The sequence below is a fragment of the Anomaloglossus baeobatrachus genome, chromosome 10 (assembly GCF_048569485.1).
Source record: "Anomaloglossus baeobatrachus isolate aAnoBae1 chromosome 10, aAnoBae1.hap1, whole genome shotgun sequence".
Lineage (NCBI taxonomy): Eukaryota > Metazoa > Chordata > Amphibia > Anura > Aromobatidae > Anomaloglossus > Anomaloglossus baeobatrachus.
This window is the reverse complement of record NC_134362.1, coordinates 85,931,714-85,949,449: the sequence shown is the minus strand read 5'-3', so window position 1 is coordinate 85,949,449 and position 17,736 is coordinate 85,931,714. Positions and strand designations below refer to the sequence as shown.

At 48.9% G+C, this 17,736-nt stretch overlaps 1 protein-coding gene across 2 annotated transcripts in view; it reads left to right on the top strand.

Annotated features, from left to right (window-relative positions):
* The window catches only part of SLC5A12 (solute carrier family 5 member 12), a 130,940-nt gene that overhangs the window by 100,497 nt on the left and 12,707 nt on the right, over positions 1-17,736 (top strand). For both annotated transcript variants that reach the window (XM_075326511.1, XM_075326512.1), the window contains exons 7-8: positions 8,262-8,391; positions 14,421-14,509. In XM_075326511.1, the coding sequence (XP_075182626.1) occupies positions 8,262-8,391; positions 14,421-14,509 (219 nt within the window). The remainder of the gene's footprint in view (positions 1-8,261; positions 8,392-14,420; positions 14,510-17,736) is intronic.

Here is a 17,736-nt window from a genome sequence, read left to right as displayed (position 1 = left end):
TCACAACTCGGGAGGCGGGAGAAACCAGGCAGATTAGCCCAGGCAGGGCAAGTGTGAGGAACTAAGAAGAGGAGTTAAGAAAGTGAAAGTAGTGAAAGTGGAAAAGGAGGAAAGCAAGTAAAGTGACAGCAAAGAAAGAAAGCCTGAAGGGTCCAGCTTTGTGTAGGGCCAGATCAACAAGGTCAGCGATGGCGGTGACTGTCTGGAGGGGGACCGTTTGGAGGTTCCTGGAAGGACCCCGTTGGCTGTGTGCCCGGAGGTCTGGAGCAGTGTTCCGAAGGACAGTCAGCACCAGGGCAGGGGCCTCTCGGACCCCGGCAAGGCTAGGAGTCGCCAAATTTGCCGAATCCGTCAGTGACGGGGACGCAGATCCCCCAACAACCAAGTCCCGATTGAAGGCAACAGCCCAACCTGAACCGGGGAGACACCGCCACCGCCAGGGCACCAGTTTCCCCAGGGCCAGCGCCTGCGGGCAAAGTGTAGAGCTCCTCCGGCCCAGATTGCAGTCGGGGAGCGGGTAACCGGAGGGAATCCACCGCTACCACAAGTCAACCATAGGTGCAAGGAAGAGGGACATCACCGTCACCTACAGGGAGTGCAGGTGCAGCCGTCTGTGGGACCGTCCTACCAGCCGTTTGGTTTACCGTACAAACTGTGTCCGTGTCTCAGGCTGAGTGAGTACCATAGTGCCGCAAGGCACAGCGCTGCCCCCGCGTCCCTGCGCCCACCAGGCCCCGCACCTACTTCTCCATCACCGGGCCCCGGGATCACCAACCCCTACCCACGGAGGGGCAACACAACAACTGGCTGCTCCGCATCACCATCCCCGGGAGCCCCATATTGAGCAGCGGTGGTGAAATCACCACAACCGTGGGTGGCGTCACGAACTATAACAATCCCCACACCCAACAACCCCCTTTCACTCACGGGCGAGGAGTGTCGCTCGAGAAACCCCGGGATCCGGCCCACCGCTCGAGCCACCACTGAGCAGCTGCCGGACCCGAGCAGAAGGGGTGAGCGCGGTGTGCTGACACCCTCCTCCCCGTCCGCGACAACTTGGCGTCACGAACAGGATCTTACCGCTCTGCCGTCAGGTAGAGGTGCGCCTTGTTACCGCCGGAGGCATCCGGCAGGAAAATTTCAGAAGCCGCCATCTTTGGCGCGAAAAGTTCCCGCTCGAGCGTCTTCTCGAGCAGTAGAGGCGCGAAGGCCAAAACTCCGCCCCGAGAGAGGAGGGGCCGGAAAGAGCTAAGGGGGACGCGATGGCGGCTGGACACATGTAGCTGCGGCTATAGAAGCAGGGACGCCAGGACTCTGCGGCCAGTTACTGGTTCCTGGAAGAAGCCGCTGCTAAAGATGCTGAGTCCGACCAACAACACCGTGGTCCCCGCGCCTGGCATCGCGGCGCGGGTGGAAGTCCGGACCGTCCAGCTAAGCAGCCGTCTGCAGGTCCGCATGCAGCTCCTCATGGAGGAGTGGGAGGCCGACATGGCGGAAGTGGTGGCGGCCATACGGAGACGCGAGACGGAGGGAGTCTTGGAAGGGAGGGTAAGTGACCCACGCCCCTGTGCCCCTAGTGGGTCGGTCATCGCGGCTGAGGGACCCGGTCCATACCCGCTCGCCCTGCTACCTCCCCCGCTACCCATATTGGCTGCTGCTGCCCCGCCACTAGGCCCGCTACCATCACCACCGGTAGCGGTACCCTGCCAATCCACCCCGGCGGACAGACCTGTAGCAGAAGCTCGTGACCGCCCTGATCCGCTTCCATGGAAGAAGCCGAAGGCTGAGGCCGTCAGCAAGGATGCACCGGAGGCACGGCGGGGATGCAGCTGCCAGGAGGCAGAGCAGGCCATGTCACAGCGGGGTCCCTCATTACTGAAGGTGCCGGTCGTAGCCGACACGGAGGGACTCTGGCTGGGCCCGTCCCTCGCACACGCTGAACCGGAGCAAACAGAAAGTGCTCCCGGCTGGGAGCAACAGCAACAGCAGCTGCGCAGGGAGATCGATGCCCGAGAGGGGTGTAGAGCGGATGTGCATGCCCGCATGAATATGGAAGAAGATCGCCTGCAGCGAGCTACCATTGGGGTCCAGAGCGGTGCACCATGTGAAGGTGGCACTAGAGCCCCACGATTGAGGATGGACTGCTAAGCCGGCGGTCCTCCGCTTAAAAGTTGTCCCCGTTGGGACCAGAAGTAAGTTGTTTAAAAGTTTGAAAAAGGATGATGATGAAAAATGATAATTACCGAACAGTAACCAGATTTGCTTTGTGATTGGAACCGGCTGGAGCCGGCACCGTTGTCCCCGTGGGGACCGTTTAAGTTTTGCATGGAGGACTATCCATGGACAAGCCCGTGAACTTGCAGGGCACCACAAACGTTAAGTGGCTTGTAAATATGTTGGTTACCGTTACCGTTTCCGCAATACCGTCTCCGGAGAGGCAGGTTGGAGGGAGGGCCCTGAGCGGAGCAGGCTAGGGCCCAGCCACCAAAGGAACCGGTGGCCACCCTCTGGAGGGGAAGGACAGATCCCGCTCGGGTGACTTGTGCTGGACTGTGGGTCAAGGGGTGCTGCCTGGGTTTTAGGGGCAGCATCAGGGCCAGGTTGCTTGGGTGGGAGAGAGCGGAAACCGTGACCGTACACCGTTGTAACGTTAAAAGTAAATGTGCCTCCCGTCTTGGGAAGAGTTTTGATTAAAAATGTTATTTATGTTTTCTTAACCCTGTTACCCCTTTTTACAGAAAAATAAAACCGGTGTAGGACGGCAGCCCGCGGACGGTCTGCATTTTGCTAAGGGGGAATGTGTCGCCCTGGGCAAGCCAGGGGACACGGGTCACAACACCACCACACCCCACACTCCAGGTAGTCACATCAATGCTAACCACAAATCCTTGTTGCCTTCCTCCAGAGGTTGATGATGCACACCAGGGGGTGGGCCAGGCGGTTGGCTCCGCCCACCGAGGAGTTCACAACTCGGGAGGCGGGAGAAACCAGGCAGATTAGCCCAGGCAGGGCAAGTGTGAGGAACTAAGAAGAGGAGTTAAGAAAGTGAAAGTAGTGAAAGTGGAAAAGGAGGAAAGCAAGTAAAGTGACAGCAAAGAAAGAAAGCCTGAAGGGTCCAGCTTTGTGTAGGGCCAGATCAACAAGGTCAGCGACGGCGGTGACTGTCTGGAGGGGGACCGTTTGGAAGTTCCTGGAAGGACCCCATTGGCTGTGTGCCCGGAGGTCTGGAGCAGTGTTCCGAAGGACAGTCAGCACCAGGGCAGGGGCCTCTCGGACCCCGGCAAGGCTAGGAGTCGCCAAATTTGCCGAATCCGTCAGTGACGGGGACGCAGATCCCCCAACAACCAAGTCCCGATTGAAGGCAACAGCCCAACCTGAACCGGGGAGACACCGCCACCGCCAGGGCACCAGTTTCCCCAGGGCCAGCGCCTGCGGGCAAAGTGTAGAGCTCCTCCGGCCCAGATTGCAGTCGGGGAGCGGGTAACCGGAGGGAATCCACCGCTACCACAAGTCAACCATAGGTGCAAGGAAGAGGGACATCCCCGTCACCTACCGGGAGTGCAGGTGCAGCCGTCTGTGGGACCGTCCTACCAGCCGTTTGGTTTACCGTACAAATTGTGTCCGTGTCTCAGGCTGAGTGAGTACCATAGTGCCGCAAGGCACAGCGATGCCCCCGCGTCCCTGCGCCCACCAGGCCCCGCACCTACTTCTCCATCACCGGGCCCCGGGATCACCAACCCCTACCCACGGAGGGGCAACACAACAACTGGCTGCTCCGCATCACCATCCCCGGGAGCCCCATATTGAGCAGCGGTGGTGAAATCACCACAACCGTGGGTAGCGTCACGAACTATAACAATCCCCACACCCAACAACCCCCTTTCACTCACGGGCGAGGAGTGTCGCTCGAGAAACCCCGGGATCCGGCCCACCGCTCGAGCCACCACTGAGCAGCTGCCGGACCCGAGCAGAAGGGGTGAGCGCGGTGTGCTGACACCCTCCTCCCCGCCCGCGACAATAGCGTTAGATGTAGGTTCTTCACCGGACCAAGATCTCCAGTCAATAAACTTGAGATTGTTAGAATAGAGCTACTGGGTCTGCCCAGACGGGCACCTGCAGCTCTCCCGACGCGTTTCTCCCCCCTTTTAACGCAATGAAAGGGGGTTCATCAGGGGTATTGAGTAGAAGACACCTGTAAGAAAGACAGACATGTGTCGCTAATTAAATAAAGAATCAGAAAAACAGATGCATCCTTGGCCTCATGTGTACAAAGCGGATGACTTAAGCCTGCTTTACACACTTCAATAGATCTTTCAATCCGTCGTCGGGGTCAAGTTGTAAGTGACGCACATCCGGCATCGTTCGTGATGTATTTGCGTGTGAAACCTACATGCGATTGATATTGAACGAAAATACGGTGATCGCATACACGTCGTTTATTCCTCATACATTGGACGTTTGGTAGTACGAAACTAGTGAATTGTAACGTGTGACATCCCTCATACGATTTCGGTGTCTGATGCTATGTGCGCAGGTGTGCGCTCTGCACCGCAGCTTAAAAAAGGTCTGCTTCAGAGCGCAGCTGAAAAGCTGCGTTCTGAAGCGCCTCACAATGTCTGTCATTCAGTAATCTCTGTCAGTCCGTCACTATCTCTGTCCCTCTCTCTCTCTTTCCATGTCAGTCTATCCCTCTTACCCCCTCTCTCATATACTCACCGATCCCCGATCCCCGGCGCTGCACGGCATTCACACTGCTGTGGCGGCTTTTACTGTTTTGAAAAAGCCGGCCGCCCATTAAACAATCTCGTATTCCCTGCTTACCCCGCCCACCGGCACCTATGATTGGTTACAGTGAGACACGCCCCCCACGCTGAGTGACAGGTGTCACACTGCACCCAATCACAGCAGCCGGTGGGCGTGTCTATACTGTGTAGTGAAATAAATAATTAAATAATTAAAAAAAACGGCGTGCGGTCCCCCCCAATTTTAAAACCAGCCAGATAAAGCCATACGGCTGAAGGCTGGTATTCTCAGGATGGGGAGCTCCACGTTATGGGGAGCCCCCAGCCTAACAATATCAGTCAGCAGCCGCCCAGAATTGCCGCATACATTATATGCGACAGTTCTGGGACTGTACCCGGCTCTTCCCGATTTGCCCTGGTGCGTTGGCAAATCGGGGTAATAAGGAGTTATTGGCAGCCCATAGCTGCCAATAAGTCCTAGATTAATCATGTCAGGCGTCTATGAGACACCCTCCATGATTAATCTGTAAATTACAGTAAATAAACACACGCCCGAAAAAATCCTTTATTGGAAATAAAAAACACACACACATACCCTGGTTCACCACTTTAATCAGCCCCAAAAAGCCCTCCATGTCCGGCGTAATCCAGGATAGTCCAGCGTCGCATCCAGCGCTGCTGCATGGAGGTGACTGGAGCTGCAGCAGACACCGCCGCTCCGGTCACCTCCACACAGCAAATGAAGACAGCCGTGCGATCAGCTGATCTGTCACTGAGGTTACCCGCTGTCACTGGATCCAGCGGTGGATGCAGCGGTGGCCACGGGTAACCAGAGTGACAGCTCAGCTGATCGCGCTACTAACCGCCGGTCCGGTCAGCTACAGTCAGCAACTGAGGTGAGTAGCGCGATCAGCTGAGCAGTCACTGAGGTTACCGGCGGCCACCGCTGCATCCACCGCTGGATCCAGTGACAGCGGGTAACCTCAGTGACAGCTCAGCTGATCGCGCGGCTGTCTTCATTAGCTGCGTGGAGGTGACCGGAGCGGCTGTGTCTGCTGCAGCTCCGGTCACCTCCATGCAGCAGCGCTGGATGCGACGCTGGAGCATCCTGGATAACGCCGGACAAGGAGGGCTTTTTGGGGCTGATTAAAGTGGTGAACCAGGGTATATGTGTGCGTTTTTTATTTCCAATAAAGGATTTTTTCGGGCGTGTGTTTATTTACTGTAATTTACAGATTAATCATGGAGGGTGTCTCATAGACGCCTGACATGATTAATCTAGGACTTATTGGCAGCTATGGGCTGCCAATAACTCCTTATTACCCCGATTTGCCAACGCACCAGGGCAAATCGGGAAGAGCCGGGTACAGTCCCAGAACTGTCGCATATAATGTATGCGGCAATTCTGGGCGGCTGTTGGCTGATATTGTTAGGCTGGGGGGCTCCCCATAACGTGGAGCTCCCCATCCTGAGAATACCAGCCTTCAGCCGTATGGCTTTATCTGGCTGGTTTTAAAATTGGGGGGGACCGCACGCCGTTTTTTTAAATTATTTAATTATTTATTTCACTACACAGTATAGACACGCCCACCGGCTGCTGTGATTGGGTGCAGTGTGACACCTGTCACTCAGCGTGGGGGGCGTGTCTCACTGTAACCAATCATAGGTGCCGGTGGGCGGGGTAAGCAGGGAATACGAGATTGTTTAATGGGCGGCCGGCTTTTTCAAAACAGTAAAAGCCGCCACAGCAGTGTGAATGCCGTGCAGCGCCGGGGATCGGGGATCGGTGAGTATATGAGAGAGGGCTGCTCAATTCAGTTACTCAGGGGATTAGCGGTCACCGGTGAGTCCTTCACAGGTGACCGCTAATCAGGGCGCGACACAGACAGAGCCGCAGCATGACAATGAAGTCGGGTGAGGTTCACCCGAGTTCATTCTGACAGTGCGGCTCTGTCTGTGTCTGCTGTCATCTGCCATTCACCGCTGCTACATGGCTGTCTGTGTCTGCTGTCAGCGGCCATGTAGCAGCGGTGAATGGCAGATGACAGCAGACACAGACAGAGCCGCAGCATGACAATGAAGTCGGGTGAGGTTCACCCGAGTTCATTCTGACAGTGCGGATCTGTCTGTGTCTGCTGTCATCTGCCATTCACCGCTGCTACATGGCTGTCTGTGTCTGCTGTCAGCGGCCATGTAGCAGAGCTGAATGGCAGATGATATAGTAAAAACGCATCCCTACACATTACACACGCTTGGCAAGTCAATAAATAAAAAAAAAAAAAAAAGGTGCCCAATGCATACGTCACAGAACACATGATCTAAAGGATCGCACACAAAATTGATCAATTTAACATAGACTACAAACGCACGTGTGACAGCAAATGAACGACCTACGTGCAATCTCATTCAATCGCATATGCGACCTGGGCGTGTCACATCGCATACGAGATCGCACAGCTAATTGTAAGGTGTAAAGCTGGCTTTACTTAGGTTGATTGATATCAGTGACTTGGCAGGTCTACTGACTTGTCTGATATAAATAACAGATAATGCTGTATTGTTTTTCAATAATCACCTATTCTTTCATCATGGTAATGGACTTATGAGGGGGGATAAATATACCTAGTGAGAGAAAGAGCATTTTAGGGCAACATTCAAACACTGAAGGTCGCTATGAAATAAGTAGCAATAATAGATTGAACAGAACCTGAGTCTTCCTTAGTAAGATAGGGCACATTGGGTGTATTTCATGTTTAAAAATAATCTCCAGATTGATGAGGAAAAAACCTGTAAGGCACAACAAAAATTAAAACCATGATGGAACAGAGGACACCGCCTCATAATGCAAGTATATCTACCCTTTATAGTCAATGGATCATAGTAGGGATTATTCCAATTTAATTCATGGAGGATTCCACCATATAGGCGAACTATATTATGTTATATTCACCTGGTTGTGTAGGAAGTCTCTGGAAGGCACTCTTTTTTGCAGGTATATATCCGATACCCAAGAATCCATGTATCTTGAAAAAATAGGGTATGAGTGAGGCTTTTGTTACTTTTTATGCAGGAGTCTATATGGTGTTATATACAAAAATATTGGTGATTGGTTCCCTTTAATTGAGAAGGTTTTGTTATGCTATTTATTATATTGATTGCATATCTATCTATCTATCTATCTATCTATCTATCTATTTATCTATCTATCTATCCATGTATCTATCTATCCATGTATCTATCTATCTATCTATCTATCTATCTATCTATCTATCTATCTATCCATGTATCTATCTATCCATGTATCTATCTATCTATCTATCTATTTATCTATCTATCTATCTATCATATTCTCTGAATAAAATAAACTTTCTACTGAAATTTCTAGATTAAAGGAATGGTATAATTTCTATTGTGCAGAGGTGAACTGAAGATACTGCTTGTCTAGATACTATCAGATTGAACATTACTTCTTTTCCTGGTAAAACCCGGCACATCTAATAAAATGTTCTTCTTTTTCAGAGCCCTTTATCTTAACTTGGTCGGTCTCTGGGTAATCTTGGTATGTGCTGTGTTTTCTGGTTTAGTCATGTTCGCACACTACCAAGGTTGTGATCCTTGGACAGCTGGATTCATAGAAGCTCCTGACCAGGTATGTCGTCAACAATATGTGAGCACTAATAGGAAATACACAGATGACTAATTCCAGTTAATAATAAGGAGAATAATTAGGTAATTAATTATTAGCCAGGGAATCATTTCTTCTTTTTTCATATTATAATTCTTGTGAATCCCCTTATACTATGAGCTATGAGGATACTATGTGGTTGTAATAAAGACTATTAGGGTTTTGTTAGCATGTTGCAATGTTGTGTTAAAGCACCACTCTATTGTTTTGTTTTTATTTCACCACTGGAGTGGCGCTTTAAATGTAAGTCCTCTGCCCCCTGTCTTATTGTCACCTGCCGCCTTCTTCATCTTTTTCCAGCATCGCTCCCAGCGGTCTATGGCGATTTGTGACCTGCCGGCTGCTCCATTGTTTCATTGAGTGTGCCGGAGGTCACAAATCTATACATCTCTATGAGAGCCTTGTTCTGGCTCTCATAGACTTGTATTGAAAAACAAAACACTGAATCAAAAGTTCACACTCAATAAACAATACTGTAAATAATCTAGACTGGAAGTCTCAGCACAAAAGATATAAATCATTATACATACCCTTGTAATAAAATATAAACCTATATGTAAGTGATTACATTAATCACAAAGATTGCCTAAAGTAAAAAGACCAAACATTTTGCATTTTCTTTCTTAATGTAATCTTCTGGCAGTAGGAACTCATTTTTCCTATTATTTCGCCTAAAAGTTGAATTATATAAATCAATTCCGGACACAGCCACAATTAGCTGATTCTAGGGGCTGCATCATGTATTCGTTACAATGCACAGCTACAAGAATTTTCTAGTGCCTAAAGGTGGCTTTACATGCTACGATATCAGTACCAATATCGCTAGCATGCGACCTGCCCCCATCGTTTGTGCGAAAAGGGCATATCACTGCATTGTGGCCGGCGGCAGGTAAGGAGATGTTCCTCGTTCCTACAGGGGTCACACACAGTGATGTGCACTGCCGCAGGAACGAGGAACAACAACGGCAAAGCGATAGTCAACGAGGAGCGATTTTGGACGTTTTTGCAACGATCCAAAATCGCTCCTTGGAGTCACACACTACGAGATCGCTACAGCGGCCGGATGTGCGTCACAAATTCCATGACCCCAACGAGATCGCTGTTGCAAAATCGTAGAGTGTAAAGTCCGCTTAAGTCTGGTATTAAAAGTGATCGCTATGCCGTGCCATAGCTCCGAACCATTCTGGCTTCTGCAGGACTGTGCCAATTTGAGTGCTCAGTCCCGCAGTCAGGGCTATTTTGCCAACTTCTTCTTACTTCTCCTTGCCAGCTCCATAGCCCCTCCTCTTCAGCAGCAGGGCGAAGCTGTCTCTGCCAATAAATTTAATGAATAATTCCCTTCTCTGGTCTCTCAAACTCATGACCTCCTTGGCCAAAGGGAACAGTTCTACCAATGAACCCAGATAGACAGATAGGAGGATTTGGTATATTTACCCTGTATTGCAGGCTGGGAATACAGAAGCAAATTATACAGGTACATAGAGATACATCCATACATAGCAGTGTATCTCTAAGTACCTGTTTTCTAGATTCGAAGAAAGAATCATATACGGTAATTTTGATCCTATAAAATTACTAAAAATAATAATATTAAAAAATACCAAAAGTTTCAATTTTTTTCTTATTGCAACAATGTGATTTTCTTTTTTTGTTTGTCCCTTTCACTTGAACTGATGACCACTACAATTGAGGGCAGCAGCTAAAACTTTGAGCCGCATCCTCTTCAAATGTCATTGGTAGCATTTTCTATCATTAAAGCTGCATTACACTAGCATATTATACAAGTACATAGACATACATTGTACATAGCAATGTATTTCTTTGTCCCTGTAGTATTCTAAAGATTGGGGGTTCAGCTTCTCTTTTCAAATTTTCTTGTTTTTTTTTGGGATATAAGGGGTTAATTCTGTGGATTTGTGTTTAATATGCTACAGCTGTCTGTGTATACCAGTAGAATGTATTTATATGTGGTAAGGTCTAGTATGATCTAGGCTGAGTTTGAGAAAGGTCATGTTATCCCTTTGAAACACGTCACACAATTTGGTGTTTTATTCACTATGATTTAAAATAAAGAAAAGAAGAATTGAAGGAAAAATCTATGAGTGCCGATCCTTTTTATTTATTTGTATTCTAGAGCGAGAAAAAATATTTTTTTTAATTCCTATAAAATAACTAAAAATTAATAAAAAAACAATTAAAACAATGACCTTTTAATGTGCTTTTTAAAAAAATAACAAACATGACAAAACAGAAAACAACATAAACATAGTTTTCCCTGTAATCGTAGTGGCCCGCACAATACCGAGTTCAAATAATTTATAGTGATTGGAAAAAATATTAAACGTGTCATGATTGATTATTTTTCTCAATTAAACCCATAAAAATGTAATAAAAATGTAACACTAAGGTCATGTGTGGCGCCCCTAACCTGGTCAGGCACCACAGAGTACTGCACCCATGCTGGGACAGTGCTTCCAGGTAATTCCAAAAGGCCAGAATGAGGTGTGTGAACACAGACACATAGTAACCAGGTCTCCCACACCTTGAGAGGGGACCCTTGGGTAGCCCTGAAGGGGTTTACTTTCAATTCTCAGCAAGGGGTGCAGTGGAGAAGCTGGTTGCTAGGATGCAGTGGCAGTCAGGAAAAGGAGGAGGAGCAAGCCAGTCTGGAGCAGTGTACAGAAGTTGCTGAAGGAAGCAGACGAACAGCCACACTAGCCAGACCTTGCATGTGTGGTAGCTGTTAGCGGGGGAGTACAGTGACCATAAAGTCAGCCTGAAAGACACCTGAAGAGAGGTAGTCGAGTGCGGGGATTGCTGGTAACTACACACGCACAGGGAACAGGTCCCTAGAGACAGACATCAATTTACTGATCTGCTAAACTTGCCAGTGAGGGGACTAGAGGTTCCTCACCAAAGATACAGAAATTGAGCCTCAGCTGCAACAGGGGGACCTATAAGGAGATAGGGCCAGAAGCCATCTCACCAGGGCCATGCTGCCGGCAAACGGGCCAGAAAGGGAAGGAGAGGCAGTAGCAACTTTCCCTGGATGTACCCCACGATACTGCAAGTCAGGGGTTGTCTGAAACAAAAGAAGTGCAAGGAAGGCGAGTTAATAGCTACCCTCAGAATGGCCTGCAGGAATTCCTGATTCCACCTGGTACAATCTCAGCATCGCCCAGGTTTCTCACCAACAAACTAAAAGTGAGTAAACAAGTTAAAAGACTTTCTGGACTGTGACTGAGTCATTCTGCGACCTGTGATTCCACACACATTTACCCGAGCCCCTGGGGCCAGCCTCACTCTCGAGAGACCATAACACCAGACTGCAGACACCATCAGCCCCAGACGCTCGTTAAACTGCAGTGGCGGTCCCCTATCACCCTGACCGCAAAACCGAGAGTAGCGTCATGAGTCATGACTCCTAAGAAAGTCAACCTGACATACCTGTTGCCAAAAGGGACCCTACAGAGAAGTCCCCGCAGTGTCCTGCAGGTGACCGCTGCAGCACGGTGGTGGGCGACTCACATGTTCAATTGCATCGTAAATGCATTTTTTCTACTGCATTTTTTCTGATCGTTTTCTGCAAGTGTCTATGTGGTGCCCCTGAGGCTTCAGTCACCACAGAGTATTGCAACCAACATTGGGTGTAATGCTAAACCTGGTTCCTGAGGAGGTCAGTCTCGGTTTCACCACATTACACACTCAAATACACACCAGGTTGCCCTCTTCCCACTGGGGACTGGGTTAGGGTAGGGTAATAAAGGGTCGCCGACAGAGTGGCATTTATAGGATGCCCTTAACAGGGGCCCCAGTCCCGCTAGCTTAGGACATGGGAGGGAGGTGCAGCCAGCAGGGGGAGTCAGGAGCCAACACAACAGTTAGAGAGTTCTCCAGCAGGAGAGCAGTGGAGCAGTCCCATCTACAGGTGCTCCGGTGGGAAGGAGAAGTTCTCAACGGTTGCCGTGGAGAGAGTGATTCTGCTCCCCATGGAACCGACGCCACGCAGGGCGGCAGGACCCTAGGGAAGATCATACTTCACGTTGGTTTTCCGGAATCTGCCTGGACAGGGAAAGTTTCAAGCTTCCCTGACCACCCAGCACCCAACAGTACAGTGCCATATAGTGTTCGGGGTCTCGCATCAAGCCGGTCCCCATATCGGAACAGCGGCACCTGCATATAGGGACAAGAGTACATCTCGTGAAACCCAGGGTCCCCTTGTAGCTTCAAGGCAACGGATTCACAGACAGGAGAAACTCACGAACACCAAACCGGACTGATCTCTAAAGGGATTTGGGTGCAATGGAGCCCATCATAGCAAGTGACTGGTATTACCTGGGTGAGCGGCATCGTACAAAGGTGAGTAAACAACCTGGATTCACAGCTATAGACTCTTAATCTTTATTACCCGTACTGCTGTTCCCCGCCGGCATCACTACTCTCCTCATCATCCTCCCCGAGGCCCGCTCCACCTGTGGAAAGCGATACCATCCCTGGCTGCTACCACCATCTGCCCCGGAGGACAGCGACAGCAGCGGTGGCCTATTCCATGGCCGCATACCACAGGTGGCGTCACGATAAACACCTCACTACTACCCCCATCATCCTTCCCCAGACATCTTCTGTATGCCTCGGGGCAATGGAGCCGGCTAGGCCAACCGTGACAACGACAGTCGACAGCCCGGCGACGAGTAGGTTAAATGCACCTGCCCCATGGGGTGCTACATCTACATCACACAACACAATAATAATCATCTCTGATTATTGTGTGTTTGTCATGTTTTTTATATGCGTTTCCCCCTTATTTGATGCATTTTAATGCATTTTTGATACCACAGAAAAGCTTGAATTCTCCTAGTGATGGCTAAATGCAATAACAATAATTAAAGGGTTTGTCTTCATTCAGGGACAATTTTTTTAACTTGACTACATGTATTTGGGTCAAAAATAATATTTTCTATTTGGTTTCATTACACATTTTGCACAATTTGGGTTTTTTAGTTGCACATTCAATGTTAGTGTGGTCATAAATCAGAGAGGAGCTCAGAAAAAAGACAGATTAAAGTGTTATAAATAGTGATGGGTGAATTTCAACTGTAAAGTTCATGGTTCATACCAGATACCTAGCATGGACTCCGAACACGCACTTCTCAGGGAAACCCATGTTACTGTTTGGGTTTGGCTATCCAGATAATAAAAAAAATAAAGGAAAAAGAACTAAAATAAGGAATAAAGCAAGATCTTTATACTTACCAAGTCTCCATTGCAGTTGTATTCACTGCTTCACCAGCCCACATCAGTCCCGGCATGTGTAATTGGTTGCAATCATACTCTGTCCACACCCTGTGAGACAGCGGATGTGATTGGTTGGAATCACATATGCTGTCTGCTTCTCTATATTCGTATAAGTATAAATAAATTGGCATAGGGTCCTCCCATATTATGATACCCAGCGCAGATAAAGCATACGGTTACAGACTGCAGCCACCAGCCGTGTGCTTATCTTGGCTGTGTATCAAAATAAGAGGGATCTTATGTGGCTTTTTTTAAATGATTTAAATAAATAATAAAAAAAAACGTCTGCCCAGAGTTGTAGCATCCAATGGATGTGGCAATTTTGGAACTTTACCCGACTCATCCCGATTGCCCTGGTGTACCCACAATGAGGGTAATATAAGGGCTTAATGACAGCTCACAGGTTGAACAAAGCCCTAGATTAGTAATGGGAGGCATCTATGAGACACCCCCATTACTAATCCTGTAAATGAAAAGAAATAAACACCGAAAAAATCCTTTGCTTAAAATGTATACAAAAAAACCACCCTCTTAACATTAAAATAATGTTTTCTGGTGGACAAATAATATAATATAAATCTCAAGAATCACTTGGCAATAGTCCTTACTGAGTCTGTTACTGTAGTAGGCAATAAATAGAGGAAGCCTTCACAATGTTTGTGCAGAACTGGAACCTGCTTTCATATTTCTTTTTATAGATGATGCCCTATTTCGTTATGGATATATTTGATAAAATGCCAGGACTTCCAGGGCTTTTTGTAGCATGTGCCTTCAGCGGAACATTAAGGTAACAAGCCATTGAATATAAATAAGATCATTTCTTAAAAATATTGTCTAATTAGCCAATGATAGTGAATTTTAAAAGGGCTAGATAATGGATTATAGTCCCCTCTTAGGGCTCCACAAAATGAACGTCATCTTGTTATGTACGTCCATAATTCTGTGCTTTTTAAAAGAAATCTGTTAGCAGGTTTTTGCTATGTAATCTGAAGTCAGGATGCATTAGGGAACAAACCTCGATTCCAGCAATGTGTCATTTACTGGGCTGTGTTTTACTGTTTTTATACAATCAGGGTTTTATCAGCATGATTATATTATTATAGAACTAGGTATCTTATGCCTTGTAGTCCAACCTTGCCCTCACTACTGATTAGCATCTCTCTGTCAGTATACAATGTACATAGAAAGCTGTGGTGTGGGCAGGGCTATATGCAGCTTACCATTTTGTGGCCTGCTAGATCTGCAGCAGGGAGAACAGTGATTGTAGTTCAAGAGCTGTACATAGTAAACTAAGTGATGCATCACTGGAATCATTGTCTCTGTCGCTAAATTATTCTTCTGTCACATTACATAGTAAAAACCTGCTGACAGAGTACTTTTAATTTGATAATATACTGTAGCTCTATAGGGGAGCTATAATTTTCTGTCTTGGGAAACAAGATCATTCAAATTGTTGACAGGCACCATGAGAGAGAAGTAACTGCAAATGGATTATTAACTTAATCTGGTGAATCTGAGCAATCTGGTGAAATTCTTTATTTCTCCCTCTAGTAGCAATCACATGGGTATGTGTAATGAATGTGTTCTGCCCCTGCAGCAGTCATACTGCTCGGATCCGGGGTTGCTGTGGCTCGAAGGTCTCCGGACCGGTGGGCTTACGGCCACTCAAAAATAAAAGGGGGGCTATTTATATGGGGTTAGTGTTTGTGACGCCACCCATCGCGGTAAGGAGAGTACCGCCACTACCGATGGGAGTACCTGGGGGAGATGGAGCGGGGCAGCCAGATAACGTTCCTTCCACGAGTAGGGGAGGCTCCGGGGCTCAGGATGGTGGAAGTGTAGGGGAGCGTGGTGCAGGCCAGGCAGGCAGACTCAGGGGAGCGCAGCGTACTCACTCAGGCAGTGTGGATGTTGGTGCAACCATTAAGCAGACTCTGACACAGGAGTAAACCAAGTCTCTGGGTGCCACTGCCACTCGGAGGAGCTCGTCCGGGAATCCATCCAGTTGGTATTGCTGATGGTTCTGGACCTGCATCCATGCACTATGTTTAGACTTTTCTGAGTGACCCCTTAGCCTGAAGCTTTCGGGGTCTTGCTCCCTACAATTATTTAGAGGAGCTGTGCTCTCGATGGCTGACACTTGGGATTTCAGTGTGCTGCAAAGGCTGGAAAGCCCTATCCCCCTCGTTGTGTTGGTGCCTTCCATCTCTGAGCTCTTGGGGAAAGTTCATAAAGAGACTATCCTTCACAGGTTAATTATCAGGTTGCGTGAAGCTACTCCCTGATCTAGGGTTCAGTACCCCGCCGTGCTCAATACCAGTTACTAGATTTTCCGGTGTTGACCGTTCTCCAAAACGAAGTCTGAGCACCCTTCTCCAATACCCTGCAACTGGGTCTCTGACTCCTCTCGTCCCAGACCACTGTCTGCGACCTAGCCAAAGTCTTCCAGAGAGATCCAACTACCTCAGCTCCTCACTCTCGAGGGCTACTTGACTATCAGGTCGTCACAGGGTATTGCACAATCTGCCCTCCCGTGCAATATCCACCTCCTTTTTGGTTATGGGTCCCCAACTATATGGTGTTGCCTACATCAGCTAATCGAATCCTAGGTACACTCTGCCACACATCCACCAAAAATACCAGTGGACGACTTGAGTGGATTAGAGTAGCCCACCTGGGGGGGTTGGAGAGGGGAGGTCAGGAGTGTCAGGAGTAGGGGAGTTGTAGTTTGGAAGTGAAGGAGAGAGGAGGTCAGGAGCAGGGCTCCTAGGAAGTTATCTATGTGGCAGACGGTGGTCTGGGCCTAGAGGAGCTGGACCCTCAGTCACAGAGGATCGTGGCAAGGGGCACAGGACTGTCGAGGAGGATAGCCGGCGGCCTTGCACCATCACTGGGCTGGGACCAGGGCACGACGGGGTACGTGGATCCTAGGTCAGGGAGTAGCTTCAGGCAACCTAACAATTTACCCAACGAGAATGGTGACTTCAAGATTCACGCTCCACCCACTCCAGAATCGGGGTACTAGCGCAACGAGGGGGATAGGACTTTCCACTAAAAACGGTCCAGAAAATCCCAAGCGTGAACCCTGAGAGCAAGCTCCCACACTTAGCCATAGTGGGGAGCGGGACCCGTCAAGTTCCATACTACCGGGTCCAACAGAGAAGTAAATTTAGTGCCAGGAGGCAGCTCACAGATCACCAGGCAGCAGCATTGCGGACGGGACCCAAAATAGCTCCCCTCGGTGGCAGCGGCATTCAGAACTTTGGTTTATCCAGTTGTCTGTCAGCTTAATAGACAGAGTGAGTACGCAAGTGACCCCCCTTGCACCCAATGGCACTTCCCCACACCATCATCGAGCCCCAGGTTACAACACCTTGCTGCCCGATTCTATCATCCCCTGGTACTCCCAACTGCAGCGGTGGTACTCCTAAATACCACATACCACGGGTGGCGTCACAAACTTTACAATCCCCTGTAAATACCCCCCTTCATTTGAGTGGCCACACGACCCCCGGGTCCGGAGACCCCTCGAGCCACCGCGGATCCGGATTCGAGCAGCTTGGCTGCTAGCACGGGGTGGCACACCACCACTCAACTCAACTTATCCCTCCCACCAGTCTGCCTGACCCCTAAGCGGGTGGCCCTTTTCCAGCTATACCACCCACTGGTGTACCTGACAGGTTGTGGTGTGAGGTGTGGCTAGGATTTGGATGCTGATGGAAGCAATACCAACAGTTAGGATCCCAGAACCATGGGGGGTTGAGCTCTGCACCATAAGAGAAAGGAGTGCAGTTTCCTGTGACACCCTGATTAGGTCAGGGGCGTCACAAATGCAGTAATTTATTCACTCGTCACTGTATTCTGCTATTTTCAGCAGCATTCTGGCCTTTTCCATCGTCATTTGATGGTTTACACTGTGTCTTCTTTATGAAGCGGAGGTCTCTTTTTAAATTTTTTCACTGTATCAGTAGATAAGAGGTTAATTCTGTTCTGCCAATAGAGGAGACCAGGATG